Source organism: Taudactylus pleione, unplaced genomic scaffold (genome assembly GCF_031769625.1).
Source record: "Taudactylus pleione unplaced genomic scaffold, aTauple2 ptg000647l, whole genome shotgun sequence".
In the NCBI taxonomy this organism is placed as follows: Eukaryota; Metazoa; Chordata; class Amphibia; order Anura; family Myobatrachidae; genus Taudactylus; species Taudactylus pleione.
The window spans coordinates 908,748-926,060 of NW_028285049.1; the positions used below are offsets into that span (position 1 = coordinate 908,748).

Consider the following 17,313-nt stretch of genomic DNA (forward strand, 5'->3'; position numbering starts at 1 on the left):
TTGGGGAAATCAGCCTGACATCCCCCAATACATGCTCTGACATGGGGGTTCCCTATGGTACCCCCCGATTTGGCTTGCTGAAAGTATTTGGTGATTTTAAACGGGCTCAATAGCTGTTAAATAGCGTTTTTCTATACGTGGTGCAGAATAGTATTTAGGAGTATTTTTTCCAGAAAATAACTTATCCCAGCAAATTTGGGGTACTTGAAAATGGGAGTCAGCATATTTAAAAGTTGCTAAAGTGAAGTTGAAAAATCGTGAAAAATCCACCTGCCGCAAGCACCTGCATTCAAAAAACACTTGGGGCATACTTTGAGACCCCCGTAGAGTCAAGTTCATTATTTTTTAAGTTTGTACCCCACCTTTTTTTTTTCACCCCCTTTTTCAAAGTCATATTTTTTAGGGTGTCCTTAAGTATTTTTTTTAACACAGATTACCTTTGGGGGACTGTCTGAAGGCAGCACGGGGGTTCCCGCAACGTTGCACGCCAAAACCCCAATTCTGCACTTTTTTCCGCCTCCCATTCATAAGCAAAACTTTTTCGCCTATTACATTGCATTGACTTTCCGCCTAGGCGGAAAAGTCTTTTAAATTGAATACGGGGTAAAAGTCAAACAGGCGAAAATGACGTCATCGGCGAAAAGTTTCCGCCAAAAACAGGTGGAAATAGACTTTTCACCTAAAATTGAATACCGACAATGGATTAAGGCAGCATGCTGCCGACAATGGATTAAGGCAGCATGCTGCCGACAATGGATTAAGGCAGCATGCTGCCGACAATGGATTAAGGCAGCATGCTGCCGACAATGGATTAAGGCAGCATGCTGCCGACAATGGATTAAGGCAGCATGCTGCCGACAATGGATTAAGGCAGCATGCTGCCGACAATGGATTAAGGCAGCATGCTGCCGACAATGGATTAAGGCAGCATGCTGCCGACAATGGATTAAGGCAGCATGCTGCCGACAATGGATTAAGGCAGCATGCTGCCGACAATGGATTAAGGCAGCATGCTGCCGACAATGGATTAAGGCAGCATGCTGCCGACAATGGATTAAGGCAGCATGCTGCCGACAATGGATTAAGGCAGCATGCTGCCGACAATGGGTTAAGGCAGCATGCTGCCGACAATGGGTTAAGGCAGCATGCTGCCGACAATGGATTAAGGCAGCATGCTGCCGACAATGGATTAAGGCAGCATGCTGCCGACAATGGATTAAGGCAGCATGCTGCCGACAATGGATTAAGGCAGCATCCTGCCGACAATGGATTAAGGCAGCATACTGCCGACAATGGATTAAGGCAGCATACTGCCGACAATGGATTAAGGCAGTGGAGGAAAAATACTGTGTATCAATCTGCATCTGGAGCACAAAATTGCTACATTTTATATCCATTAAATTACAAAAGCTGCTGAATCTTCTGCTGAATGTAACATTTACGGATACTGCCTTAGAATTGGCCTTTATTTATGTGTACCAAGTGTCATGTTGTCTAAGTCTTATCAGGTTTTTATTTTTATGTGATATATACCTAATGCTTGGGGTCCATGTTTTATTGGATACAATATTGCCGGTCTATATCTGGTCTATGGTTATAATAATTTTATATATATTATAATTAAGGGGGATTTATATTAAGTTCATATTCAAATTTATCAGCTGACTCAGCGCTCTCTTTTATATTATGTTTTTTCTATGTGCCAGATAGGAGATTTTGAGTAGATTTCCTTTTTAGAGAGCTGCAGCTTCAGCTTAATTTGTTTAAATAAGATCAGCGCCAGGTTATTATTCTTTTTGGTAGTCCTAAATACAGTATTTAGTACTCTTTTAGCGAAGTAAGACGGAAAATTTGTGAAAAAGTACTTAAGCCTGGAAATCGCTACCCGCGGCGGAGAGTCAATGTCGTACAAGACATCTCGCACCATACGGTGCAAAAAAGGATAAGTTTAAGCTTCTGTATGATCAAATTTGTCATGAGAGTCTTTATTCTACATATAAATTCAAATTCATTTATCTGAAGACATAAGGGGTATATTTACTAAAGTGCGGGCTTTTAGAAGTGGAGATGTTGCCCACAGCAACCAGATTCTAGCTATTATCTTCTATAAGGTGCTAGATAAATGGTAATTAGAATCTGATTGGTTGCTATGGGCAACATCTGCACTTCTAAAAAACCAGCAATTTAGTAAATACACCCCTAAAAGAGTGGGATTAGTGAAAGGAAGGAACAGGAAACCAAAAAGCCGACCCCACCCACTCAATTTCATTTTAGCATCGTCAATTCTCATGAGCTGCTGAAACGGACACACTTAAAGGCCCGGATGCAGAGTGAGAACCAGCCCAGTATAAAGAATAGAGCGGCTATATTACAATATCCCGATAACAATTTCAAACAATATTTAATCCTTATTAAATAAATCAAAGCATATTAAAAAGAAAGTGACAAACATTCCCTCTACTCATTTAAAACACATCTGTAAACAATATATTACAACAGTATTATAAAACGTTACTCAATAGATGTACTGTACCACACTCTAATAAATACAGAAAGTCACTGTTACATCTCGTATCACCACTTTCTTTGTTGTTTTAGATGTATAAATATGGTTTCCAAATTAGATATGATCAGTCAGTGTAAACCATAGCCCTAGTTCACAATAGTGTGGCTACATAGATCGAAAGGTCCATATAATTGGCCGGCCAAATATAGAGAGGCGTTGGGTACGAGTCTTAGCTGGGGATCGTGGTAATGGAGTAGGGATAAGTATGTTGCTGATACGTATATGCCGGCAGTATGATTACAGCTTCCCTGCTCCTTCACTCTCCCAGCCTTACGCTGCACTCCCTGAAAATGGGGAAATCAGCCTGTACCCCCAAAAAGTTAAACTAACTTAGGTAATAGTATAAAAGTGTTTTAGTGACCAAAAAGGGTTTGGGGGTCTTAATTTGTATCAAATGGCTGTTGTATGCCTTTTTCTCTAACAGTGACAAAATGATAGCAAGCATTAATTTTGGGGAACAATAAACGCTGCAGTTAAATTGGGGGTACATAAAAATGGGTGTAAGTATATATATTTTTTTGCCCAAAACAATGCATTTTTTTAAAAAAAACCACGCACCTGCAATCCTAATAACACCTGTCCCATCCATACAGCCCCCCAAAATACCTAACCCACTACTTTACACCCATCTTCCAACACTTCTTACATTTCACCCCAAAAATGACATAATTATTGGATAATTTAAGCTAATTGCCTAATTAGTCATTAGGGTGGGGGGGGGGGGGGGGGCGGATGCCCAAGGGGTTCTGAATCAAGTCAGATATTTTTAGGCAAAAATAGGGATTTTGCACAACTTTTCACCTGCTCTGAGATAGTGAAAACTTTCACATTAGTGCGAAAAAATGTCACAAGTGGGAGCTTTTCGCACAAACGCGGCTTATCGGGGCGAATTGAATTTGGCCCACTGTCTGAATTTGTTTTACACAAGCCCAGAACAGTGTGAGCCCATGGTAATGTGCGTGATTCTGCCACTTGCACCTGCCGGCGCACTGATGTATAGTATGACGGTGTCCTAAACTTTTTTGCTTGTGTACATGAGACAACCATTTCTGCTATGTTAGAGAGATGGATTGTAATCGTGGCATAATAGCAAATTTATTTGTTGGACACAGTAAAATGATTGACAACATGGGGACGTATACATCTGACATAAGCTTACTACTGTTGCCAACTCGAACAAATCTCGGAAAACCACCATTATTGCATGCAGACTAAGTTACACCCGTTTTGTGCCTCATTTCCTTGTATATAATTCAACAGGTATTTTACATTTAGACGACGTGTGGTGTCAATAATATTTTTGAGACTACAGTGCAGAGAAAGTACTTGGTGGTAACAGCTGCATTACAGAGATGACGCACTGGTATTTCCTCTAATCACCTTATCTTCACAGGCCTCGTCCAAAATGTCTAGGGCTTCTGAGGATATGTTTTTGCTTTTGTCATGGAGCTGTGTCACCAACAATTCAATCCCCCAGTTGCTGAAGAACTCAACGTTGGCTCTCAGGAGAACTCGCAAGTGCTTTGTGGCGTACAGACGGCAACTCTGCGCAAAGAAAGCATATTACAGTTACTTCTGCATCGCATCATATTACGTCATACATATGTGCCCTTATATAGCTTTGCTGCAGTCGCGCTAAAAAGCCCCTCTCGGCGCGCCAAATCCCGCAAGTCTCTGAGAGCGCCAGCTGTCTTTTTTTTTTTGAAAATGCATCTAAGTTGCAATGTGATGTGACTAGGACGCACCAGTAGACTGTGCTGGTTAATATGCGACACTTGTATATATCTGTGCGATTGAGTCCCTGAATTTGTAGCTACAATGTAGCGGCCACAGCTTTTTTTTAAATTTTTTTATTCAAGGTTCCGTTGTGGGTAATATACAGACTCCGGTGCGAACAGATACACAAATATCGCATATCAGATTAATCAGCTCAGTCTACTGGTGCGTCCTAGTCACATGGCACCTAGGACGCATTTCCGGCAAAAAAAAGATGTCCTACGCGAGCAAAATAACGGGGCCTGGCGGCTCACTCATTCACGCCAGACAAGTTGCGCTGCGTGGCGTATTGAAGCTAGATGTATGACGGCTCATGATACAAACACGACAAGGGACCTAAACAGAGCTGGGCTGAGCGAGAGAGAGAGATTACACCAGTATGACAATAAAAATCACACAGTTTGCTTGACAAATGTGAATAAACTGATTGACTAGGAAACAATACACCAGGAAAGCAGCAGTGCAGGATAAAATAAATATATGGCAATAATCAGACTTACGTCAGGGGATGCGGTTAAGGTTTTGGACAGGATAACTCTGGCAAGCCCATCTCGGCTGTAATCCAAGCTAGACACTGCCAGCTTCAATAAGTGGTCTTGGTTTTTAAGTGAGCACAGATTGAGGAGACTGCAACAGAAAATAAATAATTGAAGTGATAAAACAAGGAGCTCTCTGAAGAAATCCCGGCTTCAGACGGTGAGAAAGAACGTGTCAGACAGTTTATCACATGAGCTCTCTAACTCAGGCAGACAATCCATACATTCTGCATTATTCCTGAGCAAAGCAGTCTATTGGGAATGAGAAAAGCAATGAGCCCCTGGGACTGTCTGCAGGTGTAACACACACGGTATAGGGAGCAGACGCCAGTCTTCTGGAAAGGGATGGACCGCCGTAATGACCATACAGGAAACCAAATTACACAAGTAATAAAAATGGATTCAAGGTTAAGAGTCAGGTGTTATCTACACGTTGTAAAATGGAAAGCCTCTCACTAAAGAGGTCCATATTCCAACCCTGCCCCCCTCCCCCCAAATTACATGCTTGGGATCCCAGCTGCTCGGATAAAGGATCTTACCATATAAATCTCCCTCTGGTTAATGGATGAATAAATGTAAATTTATTTATTAGGTTTTTCGGTCTTTTTTTGTCAATGGGAATTACCTAAAAATAATTCCATCCCCTTCTCCTGAAAACTAGGATGACCGAAATATTAATTTGTTTCTCCAAAAGCAAATGGGCAGTAGTTACCTAGAACTAGCAATGTCAGTAATAATCTGGAAACATTTCATTCAAAGCTGCAGTTTCCGCATCTTGTGTAATGTGTACAGGGATCATTTATTAGTAAATTACTGTATTACTTTTCTTTTAGATCTCAATTTCCTTAGTTCTGGCTTGATTTTCGCAGTGTGGAAATATCTCCATTATATGTTCTCAATTGATATGGGGAAAAAAGTGAGGTTACATTGTAGCAAGTTCAATATATCTTTCAGTGACACCGTTTCTTACACACAGGACATTTCATTCATACCCCATTGTAATTACATTACAGCTAATATAAAATTTAAAGCGACGAGATTAAAGGACATGAGACTAGATTAAGCAGTAGTGGTCAGCACTGCAAGGCGGACATAGGGCCTGATTCCGCATGGATCACTATTGCGATAGCGTACGCAGACTTGATTGCTGCGCACTGCTCATGCACCGCGCGTGCGTGAGTTAGCATTACAATCGCACTAGGTTCACCTACGCAGATACAAAGCCATCGCAGAGTGAGTGACGTCAGGTCAGCGTTCAGGAGTAGTGACGGGGGAGTGGTTGGAGAAACGCAGGCGCGCCTGTCCGTTTGAACGCTGTTGCATGGGCGTGCATAAATTAGCCAGTGCGACGGCTTACACAGCTTGTGTACTCACTGCGTGCGACCATGTTAATGATTTCTGAGTAAGGTCAGACCTGCTGTAATTCTGCGTGAGGGGCCGATGTTACTCAATGTTCCTTATGTATACGCAGGACTGCAAGGTATTACGCATGTGTGAAAGTGGTAGTGGGCATCTCTATGCTGGCTTTGGGCGTCTCTATTATAGCTTTGCGATTGCAGTCATTAGCATATTATCACAGGAGACCTGGGTGTCGGGGGCTATTCAATTAGCCCGACTTAATGGCGATTTCTTTTCGAGTCTCGGGAGAAGCAGCAGAAAAAAAACAGAAAAAATATCACCTGTCCCCATATGTGATCTACAGATGTGTCCTCATACATCTCTCCTCCTTGAGTGTTAAACAACCCTTCATGTCGCGCCATGGTGAGGAATTACTCGGTAGCGCTGAGCGCCTTTTCGGGCAACTTTTTACCTTCAAATGACTCTTATACGCAAAGCGATGTGAGTAGGATGCACAAGCAGCTTCTGCTGAGTAAAATGATATGCGGCTTGCTTATGTTCTGTGTATGACTGCGGGTGTATCAGCATGTGAAATGCTACGTTACAGTGTCACAGCCACTGACACTAATGTAGCGTTTCCCATGCAGATGCCGCATATCATTTTACTCAGCAGAAGCTGCTTGTGCAGCCTACTCACATCGTTGTGCGAATAAGACGCATTCCAAGGTAAAAAAGCCGCACAAAGAGACGCTCAGAGCTACAGAGTCACACGGCACTCACACGTTATGTGTAACGACGCGTCCCCTAGATTGTAAGCTCCTCACTGTCTCACAGCCTTCTTCTCTAGCACTTCTATGACAGCCTTCACCTTCAGAGCTGTACTGTGTATGGAGAATTGTGTTGCTAATTGTTACTTGTGCTCGGTTTATATTTAGGATACTGTATTGTAATGTTCTGTGTACCCTTTACTGTATATGTACGGCGCTGCGGACCACTTGTGGCGCCCTATAAATAAAATGTAATAATAATAACAATCTTGCAGCGCACAGAGGATAGATAGATGTATGTGGACACATCTGTACCTGCAGAGACCTCATCAAGCCCTAACTTATACATTATATTTGTGTCATCTGACAAGAGCTTGAAACTGAACTGAAACACACACAACCCAAGCCACACACGTCATGCAGCATTTTGAATATACTGGAGCAGGAAAATTAAAAAACAAAAAAAATATACAGAGAGATTACAGCAAAATTCAGTACAGAGGACCTCTACATATAGCCATTAATGTGAGTGTGAACGGTCACCTCCTGAACTTAGTGTAGATCCCGGAGCTATTCATCTTACCTCGCTATAAACTCTTGACTAGAGGATTTCTGTTTGCACCATCCTGAGATGCGAGCAGAAATCCGACTAAATTAGGGGCGCAATGCTGCTTTCCAGTTTAGCGCGTGCGCTAAAAGCAGCCGGCACTTAAGTTGGAGAATGCAGATTACCGTGACTAAATACCAGGCTTAAGGCGCGGTAACCGGCGTCTCCCGACTAAGTGCAGGGCACAGTGCGGTCAATTGAATAACTCTGGGAACACCTTCCTGGCACTATTGAAATCGCTTCCATTGTCCTCCAAAGTACTTACCACTGAAATACATTGCACTTCTCAAGCATCTTGACACCGTGGGGGTGGCAGGAGAGCGCACCGATGAAGAGGAAGTAGTGCTGGCTGAGCGTGCTCATTAAGCCGTTGTTCTGGAGACTGCGATCTTGTTTCAATCCCGATGAGGAGGATAACCACAGCACAATGTCTTTCACAAGCTCTTCCAGGTAACTTTGTCCGTCCTGGGTGGAATATATGTGTAAGGACACATCCAAGCATGAAGACTTCTCTATCTTACTTTACATAGGGTGCAATCGTAGGAGCCAGTGGGGGTAATTCACAAGCCAAAAAATACTTTCCCGGCAGATTCCTTACACACAAATGTGACAATATCCATGCTTAGCACATACATAGAACCTCACCCTACCTGTGTCAACTGCCCCTATAGTCATACTGTGTGACCTGTGTGTGACTGCAGTGATTCCTTTCCACCATCTCTACTCTTCAAAGTCCGTCCGTCCGTCCGTCAGCTTTGCGCTGAAATATTACTCGGCTGAGTACCGCTTAAGTATAAATCAAACGAATGGAGTGGACCCTGGGACGGTCTTTGTTACAGTCTACCAAACATTTATAGGTTTTTATTCATTGGTAAAGTTACGCCTATTGTTTATAAACAGGTGGAGAAATAACAAACGTTCTAAATAAATAAATGTATCATTATAGTGGAGAAGTTGTCCATAGCAACCTATCAGTTTATAGAACTTACTTGTGCATTGGTTGCTATGGGTAACTTCTCCACTATAATGATACGTCTCCCCTACAATGAGGCCAGGCCACAGCCACCTCCAAAAACTATAAAAACCAATACCTGAGGGAAAAGTACTTTTTGGCCATCTGCTATCCCAGCAACACCCTAATAAAGTGCTCTGACAGCTCCTTGAGTCATTTAAATATCTCACAGCAGAAAAAATGAAAGTTTCAGCATGTGGGCACAATGACTATTAATGCCAGTATATAGCAAGGACTGGCACAAGCCCCCTCGCTCCTCACATCAGACGATACTTATTTCATCATCGTTGACGAGATCTTAACCTGCAAATTTTTGGCTTAATCATTTAAATAACTGTACTACGAGATCACATATTTTACAGCTGTGCTAAACACATTTAGTGTCCTATAGTATATTCCATTATGTTTCAATGCTAAATATTTGAATATTAAATATTTGAACTAGGGATGTGCAGGCTCGGATAGGTTCGAGTTTGCACGTTGAGTTCGGATTTTTCCCTCCAAAAAAACGGAACTCAGAAAGAGGCTAAACGTCATCTTACATGGACGAATGATGATGTTCGTCCATGTAAGATGACGTTTAGCCTCTTTCTGAGTTCCCTTTTTTTGGAGGGAAAAATCCGAACTCAACGTGCAAACTCGAACCTATCCGAGCCTGCACATCCCTAATTTGAACATTGAATCTTTGAACCTCACATTAAACCCCACAATTGCCATCAACCAATTGGCTTCAAGCTAGCCTTTATCAAGTACACTATCATCAAGTACATTCTATAAAATGACACGTAGAAGCTGATTGGCTGCTATGGGAAGCTTCTCTCCTGGCCCACTTCTCCACTCTCTCCCCTGCTTGATACATTAACCTCTAAATCACGTTATAAAGTCTGAAAAAAATGCAGCACAATTGGTGTGCACCTAAAAGTTGTGTAGATAAACTTTCAAATACTACTACAGTCCCCCTGCCGCAGCTGATCAATCTGAATGCTTTTCTTTCAGAGACGAGTGAAAGGCGACTGTGACGCACATTACAGGTAATGTTAATTTGCCATGGCGGTGGCGATCAGCGGCTCCTTTGAGCAACAACGGACTCATGGTTCAGTGGCCATTGGAATGACATGAAATCATATGGTATAAACATCAAAGGGAACTTAAAACTCTGCGTGGATAACACAGACAGTGTTCAGGGGCTGCGGCTACAATTCACTCTGGAATTTATCAACAACATTTATTGAGAACAAAATACCCCCAGCATGTTTAAGAATATGGAAATATACGAAAGTGACATTACACGAGTAAAATATATAGGTACCTATTTATCAAGCAGTGACAACTTAATTTTTTGCAGAAGAATGGAGTCAGCAACGCTTCATCGTATTGATAGAACTCACAGATTTCTCATGTTATCGCAGTCCTCCTAGCCTGCTACGGGGACTGCAAAGAGGCTCAAAGCCTTTTGCCATTAGATAATGCAAATATGATTTGGTGTTACATATAAGCTATAAAGGAGGGACCATTGAAAAGAAAGAGATCTCCCTGGATGTGCAGGAGCTGGCCAAATGCTGTAACCCAATGCTCAGAAACTGCAGTCTCTATTTCTGTGATATGCAGCAATATGGAACGCACCCACTGGTCCACCAATGATAAATAGAGCCCATAACGTGGATTCTAAAGGCGGATATCCACTACCCGACAGTGAAAAGACTGAACGATAACGATATCATTATCGTTCACTACACTGCAGGGTGCCCACACTGAACGATATGTCCTTCAGTGCAGGGACAATGAATCATCTGCAAACATGCTGAACCTGACGATATCGTCAGGTTGACCAGCATGTTTGCACGATGATAGATCTCTAAAAGACCAAATTTTCAAACGATTATCGAACGATTATATATCGTTATCGTTCCACTAAATCGTCTAGTGGATACCCCCCTCAACATCCCAGTTGAAATAAGAAAACTGTGACTCTCCCTTTTTCCCCCTAACAGTGTAATCAAGCAGGGACTTGTAGTTGCACAAAACACACAGTATACTGTATGAATGTCCTTAAAGAGAGATGGGCCACTAAGTGCCGTGGTAGATGTAAATGTACACTGACACATGTAGGTTACTGTACAGAACTAGAGGTGACAAGTAAGCTTCGTTTTACACAGGCTCTCTTGTGTGTTCCATGTTATTACAGCATTAAGTGTGCCTCACCTCCTCTGACTCCAGAAGGAAGTCCGTGAACTGGCATCCTACCACCGTCAGCTGCCTGGCTTTGCTGTAGTCCAGATCCAAATTGGCATAGAGCTTGCTGCTGGGCTTGTAGAAATACAGTAGCCGCCGGACAAACCTTTAGTAACCAGAGCAAAAAGAAACAAGTCACAGAAATGGATTAATGGTCCAGAGTTTTCAAAGTTCAGAAAACCTCTGTACATAGCACAATAAGGGCAGCAATACCATCCAGATACATGGGAAAGGACGCGCGATTCTCTACCTGTGCAGCTGCTCGTCTTTGCAGTTTCTCAGGTTCACATTCGGCCACTGAAAAATGAACAAACATTTTTATGTAAAACTAGGATGTTATACACAGGTCATGCTGATTTAAACAAGGACACTCCCATGTCTGAGAAATACGGTGGTCAAAAGCCAACAGATTTACACACTGAATAAGGATTCTGCCACTTTCGTGAGAATATAACCCAAGGTGACACTGCTACATTGGTGTCTATGGAGCAATCACCAGGCAGATAGGGTAAGAGACACAAACACTTTTCAACTACAGAGTGGAATCCCACTTTTAAGGCCCCCAATACATGGTGCGCTTTGTAGAAGATCCGATCTCGCATACGATTTCCCTTGAAAATTCTACCCTTGACATTCTGTAAGATTTGTGTAAAGAAAAACAGGATTTTGGTACTTACCGATAAATCCCTTTCTCCGATTCCACAGGGGACACTGGAGTTCAAGACAGTGGGGTATAGACGGTGGTAGAGCAGAGCCTGGCACTTTAAATAATTCTGAAGTGTGACTGGCTCCTCCCCCTCTATGCCCCATCAGCCCCAGTTTAAGAACTGAGCCCGAGAGGAGACGGTAGACAATAGGAAAATGAGGAGAAGGAGAAGACCACAGAACGGAACAATACCGACTGAAGAACAGAGGAACCCTCTGCATGGAACACATGCAGTCACACAACTAGATAAGGACCCAACAAAACGGCAGGAACGCAGCGCTGGGCGGGCGTCCAGTGTCCCCTGTGGAATCGGAGAAAGGGATTTATCGGTAAGTACCAAAATCCTGTTTTCTCCTTCATCCACTAGGGGACACTGGAGTTCAAGACAGTGGGGACGTCCCAAAGCCAACCTCCCGGGTGGGAAGCGCGGAGTACTTGCCAACCTCCCGGCCAACCGAAACAGGGACAGCCCAAGACTGGAGGCATGTCGTAGAGCCAGGAGACAATCAGAGCTCCTTGCTGAACAGTCACAGACATTCCACAACTTACAGCGTAAATTCAATGGAATACGGCTAGAGAGAGTACCCGCAGATGAAAAGCATCAGAACACCGTAAGCTCAGCCAAAAACAGACCAAGCAAGACCGTTGGGAGCAGAAAACCCCAACTAGAATCCATAGAATGGCAGTAACATGAGAACAAAACTCGAGAAAACCGTATTAGCGACAACTACAGGAAGCTGCAACAGTCTCAGACAGCAGAATCCCAGCACTGCGGGACATCATATAGATAAAAGTATAATGAGACCAATATACAGAGACAGAGCTGGACCTGTCCACAGACTCCTAACAAAGCAAACAAGGAGGCAAGAATCACGACCTAACAGTCGCCCTGAACCATTCTCGAGGTCCAACTACTAAAGGGTTGGTAACCAGTGGAAGGTTTAAACCATAGAAGTTGTCAACGAGTGGAGATCCCACTGGCATGAGGCAGAGGCGGATACGAGAGGATTGAGACTACAATTCCTTCCAGTGGGTCAGACGGCAGTACCACCCATCCTGTCAAACAGCAGACAACTTCCTTCATGATGGTAGAGTGTAATCAGTACCAACAACTGGCCTGAACATAGTATGAAAACACCCAGGATACCCTTAGCAGAAAAAGAGCACGGATGCCACCTCCACCCAGGGAGAGCTACCAATATAGGGAAGTATCCCATCCGCAAGGCTAAAGCACTAGGACAACTATGAAGGTACCATTCAGGTACCTGTCAGTGTGCTGAATTATCAACAGATACTGAACAGGAAACAAACCAGGCCCCCTGTATGGAACATAGAGACTGTCACACTTTTTAGTAAAGATGTGCATTAGCCCATAGATGTACTTCAGTCCATAACCCCAACAGATTCCAGTAGAATAGGGTCACAAATCTCAATGTTGCAATTATGCACCCACACACCAGGAAAGCTCTAAAGTGTACAGCCAACTGATTTAAAAGAGCGGAAGGCTGCTAGGACAGCAACTAGGGTGCATAAGAGAGAACAACAGCTATGTCAGGATGCATGAAAAAGAAAGCATCTGCCGAGGCATTAGTGGGGTAAGCCCGCTTACCTGTGAGCGACCAGAAGCCCTCTGGACGCTATGTAGGATGTCACTGACCTTATTCATCTCACAGCAAACCACCACGTCAGGTACAGAGAGTAGCCTCAGTGGCAAAGATCAATGCTCTACAGCACGGACTTCAGTCTGGAGATGCTGCAGAAGAAAATACTGTAGAAACTAGCAAATTGTTAATGGAGACAAGAAGGTCGTACAACAGGACGCTATACCTGAGCCTGTTCCATTAGGGATATGTATCCATATAGAGATTACACATACCCCAAAAACGGTCTGCTAGTGTACCCTTACATTAACACTTATAATGGTGAAGTGTGTATTACGCCCACAATCTGATACAACCCAGGCCAGACCCTGCCTATATCGACGGGTGGCCCTAGGCCTCATGTAAATTAACTAAATAAGCCATGAGGATGGAATAGATCCTGGATTCTCTATGTACTGATAGGAAATGTACCCAAGTGACCTACAGATACCTATTGTAGTGAGATATGCGACAAGACAATAATATAAGGTACCAGAATCGATACCGAGAAAGGTACCTGTACATAGACATAGAATGCGTTAATTATCCCAAGTAAAGAAGAGATATATCCGTAGTGATAACGCCAGTCAGGGGCAAAAACAGATTTCTCCAATTATTAGGAAAATTCATACAAGGAACGGGAATATATCAGTATATATACACATTCACACATATAAACATAGCTGCATGAAAAGGCAAACTCTCTGAAAGGAAGAGTTAGTACCGACATAGTAAGTCACTTGTCAAACTCCTGCACCAGGAGATCCGCACGCTACATTACATATATATATATACACATATACACACATACACATATCCCGCACCAGGAGATCAGCATGCTATATCTATATATACACACATTGCATTCCTAGTGTCTTACAAGTTTGTTACTAAGTGCGCCCTAGAGTGTAGTTGTAATTAATAGGTCCCCTGAAGTGGACACTGTAGATATAGACTGATGGAAACAGGACTATAACCCGAGGCAGGTGTAAGTACATATCCTTATATACATGTGTGGACATACAGGAAGGCCCCTGGACATGTATAGAGTCCATACTAAAAGCAATGCCATAGGAGTCTCTGACTATCCTATGTAAGCTGCAGAACATGTCTCTAATCTATAGAGCCACCATATAATATGTATGGATATAAGCGACAGCTTCTGGTAAACCTTGGCAGCTTTCCAGACGTGGAATAAGATGTATCTTAATGAATGTGGAAGTATAGGAATACCTACACATATCCATAATTATATACATAATATACACACACCACCCAATCCCTAGGGAGAGATGGTGTAAAGCGGAGTTATAGAACAAACTACCAGATCAGGAGAGTCCAGCCTCCCATCGCAGCATCCTCTTTAAATATACTAGGTATCAGACATAAAACTGATAAGAACATATCCTACCCCTGCTTTAATGGTAAGGATAAGAAGCAATATATATATATATATATATAATAATATATACATATACACACACACATACATCTGTATATACACACACACATATATATATACTTAACACATACATAAATCCCTACATGCCTACGCATACCTACATACAAGATTAGTAGGTGGCGATATAATTTGAAAAATATAACACGGGCAATAGTTAGAAGGAACTGAGCCCCAGGTCTAAACGCAGGGTTAGTACAAAATACAAGTATATACATACATGTGGCTTACCTCCACACAGGGAGACTACTCATGTGCCGCGCGTGGACGTCATTCTGCTACGGTGTTGGGGCAGGAAATGTTAGCAACGTACTATCCCAGACTGATTGCGATCCTGGGACTCTTCCGTTACCGGTGTACTCGCTTTATCAGGTGTGCCCTTCTGGCTCCAGATGATGGAAATCAAAAGATGACCTCAGTGATGTGAGACAGCAATGCCAACCACTACAACGGCCATACGTTACTTCTTGTGTGTGCAGCCCAGCAGCTGCCGGGCATCAAAAAATTACATGAAACTCATGATTGTTCCTCTCCACGGAAATCTTAAGTAAAAGGCGAAAGATTTATTCGATCTGAAGAGAAACCACAGTATAAGGGAATAAATAAGATATAAATCCCTATAGATGCACAGATGCATACCTTCTAAGGTAAGCACCGAAGGCTGTTGAGATTTAACATATGTGCAGCCACATATGTGCATGAGAAGAGTACGGCTCATTCTTAAGGCGAGCCAATGTGAGGCATAAGCCTGGGGATGGGACGCACCCTTGTGCTAACCTTGGGTTAAAGATATGCAATAACCGTCATTTCTGGCAGCAGCCAGAACAGTGGCCCCAACTATTTAGGCAGAGTGATCTCTGGCAGCTATAGATGGAAGAAACACACTGCATTATTCTGTTACACATCAAGCATATTTGCCCCAGATGTTCAATGTAATAAGCCTGTCGCACCTGGAATACCCAGGCGGTCTCCCATCCAAGTACTAACCAGGCCTGGCGCTGCTTAGCGTCCAAGATCAGACGAGATCGGGCGTGTGGCCGTAGGCGCTGATAGATATGTGGTGGGCAAAGTGGCATGGACACAACCTCTATATTAGGCTGTGGCATGTTCCTCCCCGTGCTTCAGGGTGCCTGGGACCCGGACACTCACTCTATAATAGTGGCGGCGGGTCCTTTTTTTTTTTTTTTTATTATATAATATTAAACCAGTACACTGCCCAGTTCCGTAGGGGAACTACTTGCAATATAACCGAGATGAGGCAGAGCCAGATCTCTATAAGGACTGCAGGTTAAAGTACAAACTCCACAGTTGTGCCGTTAAACCTAATAAGACCAGGTGCTGTAGGCTTAAGGAAAGAAAAAAACGGTAGAGGCCATATGCAAGCACAGGGAGAACATACAAACTCCAAACAGCTAGGGCGTACTGGGAATAAAACCCACAACCCTGTTAAGGGTTGCACCCCCCACACAACTCCAGAGTGAGGATGCAGGTGATGCTGGCAATAAGCCCCGGCTCCTTTTAAGGCAGGTGCATATGCTAATAATACTCCTGGAGTATGGCGGCATCTGTGCAAGCCAGCATGAAGTAGACTCTGCCCCTACTATAATAAGCGGGCGGGGCGCAAACAATGTATAGCAGGCATAAAGCGAGTGGTGGAGCGGGAATGAAATAGACAGCGCCGGTGCAATCTTCATACAAGCACCGGCGCCGCAACCCGCAGCCGAGAGCGCTGTGAATAACAGCCTCGCTCCCTGGCGGCTGTGTGCAGAAGCCAGCGCTCCTACAAGCACCAGCGCGGCAGGGAACAGCCGCGCTGAGTAGCTCCCTAAGCCCCGCCAATTGGTGCTATGTAGACTCCCTTATGGGAGTAGCGGGGCGCGGCAGGCTCCCTCCTCGTGGGGATAGAGCAGAGGGAAGATTCGGCTCTCGTGAGAGCAGCAAACAGAGCGCTGTCAGGCTCTATAAAGTAAGACAGCGCTCATCGTGCAGGGATCAGGCATGCTGCTAGGCAGCAACATTACAGACTGTCTGAACAGTCTCCCTGTACTGGTATCCGCGCTCTATGCGCGGTAGCTCCGCCCCTTGTAATAACGCTAGCGGCGTTACAGGATTCCAGGAGGGGATATACTACAGTATATGCCACATGAGCCTGGGAGGGGGCGGAGGGGCCGCAGATTAAACTCCGTTTCCCATAAGGGGAACAGAGCTATACTTACCACTGCTGGCATCAGGGCTGCGGCTAGGCATTCGGAAGCACGGACACAGCCTCTATATTAAGCTGTGGCGTGTCCTCCCTGAGCTACTGCCAGGGTGCCTGGGACTCCGACACGCACTCTTTTTTTAGTGGTGGCGGGTCACCTGATGCCTCCATGTAGCAGGCTGACAGACGCAGTACTCTGTCAGCCTGTCCTCAATGCTTTGTGAAAGCTAGAAATTAAAATAAAGGAAAATAAAAGAAAAAATACTAAGAGTGGGCTGGAGCTCAGCCCTATGTGACCGGCTCTCTCGGGCACATTCTAAAAACTGGGGCTGATGGGGCATAGAGGGGGAGGAGCCAGTCACACTTCAGAATTATTTAAAGTGCCAGGCTCTGCTCTACCACCGTCTATACCCCACTGTCTTGAACTCCAGTGTCCCCTAGTGGATGAAGGAGAAAGGAACGATTGTATAAACG

The 17,313-nt window shown here is 43.9% G+C and overlaps 1 protein-coding gene and 1 non-coding gene across 5 annotated transcripts in view; both read right to left on the minus strand.

The window, feature by feature from the left end:
* Positions 1-17,313, minus strand: part of RICTOR (RPTOR independent companion of MTOR complex 2) — a 153,517-nt gene that overhangs the window by 38,862 nt on the left and 97,342 nt on the right. For all 4 annotated transcript variants that reach the window (XM_088455256.1, XM_088455255.1, XM_088455257.1 and 1 more), the window contains 5 exons: positions 11,085-11,131; positions 10,805-10,940; positions 7,856-8,055; positions 4,843-4,969; positions 3,947-4,111 (listed from right to left, as the gene is read on the minus strand). In XM_088455256.1, the coding sequence (XP_088311382.1) occupies positions 3,947-4,111; positions 4,843-4,969; positions 7,856-8,055; positions 10,805-10,940; positions 11,085-11,131 (675 nt within the window). The remainder of the gene's footprint in view (positions 1-3,946; positions 4,112-4,842; positions 4,970-7,855; positions 8,056-10,804; positions 10,941-11,084; positions 11,132-17,313) is intronic.
* On the minus strand, positions 15,117-15,231 carry LOC148478875 (U5 spliceosomal RNA). The gene has a single exon (XR_015872021.1). It is a non-coding gene; the product is annotated as a U5 spliceosomal RNA (small nuclear RNA).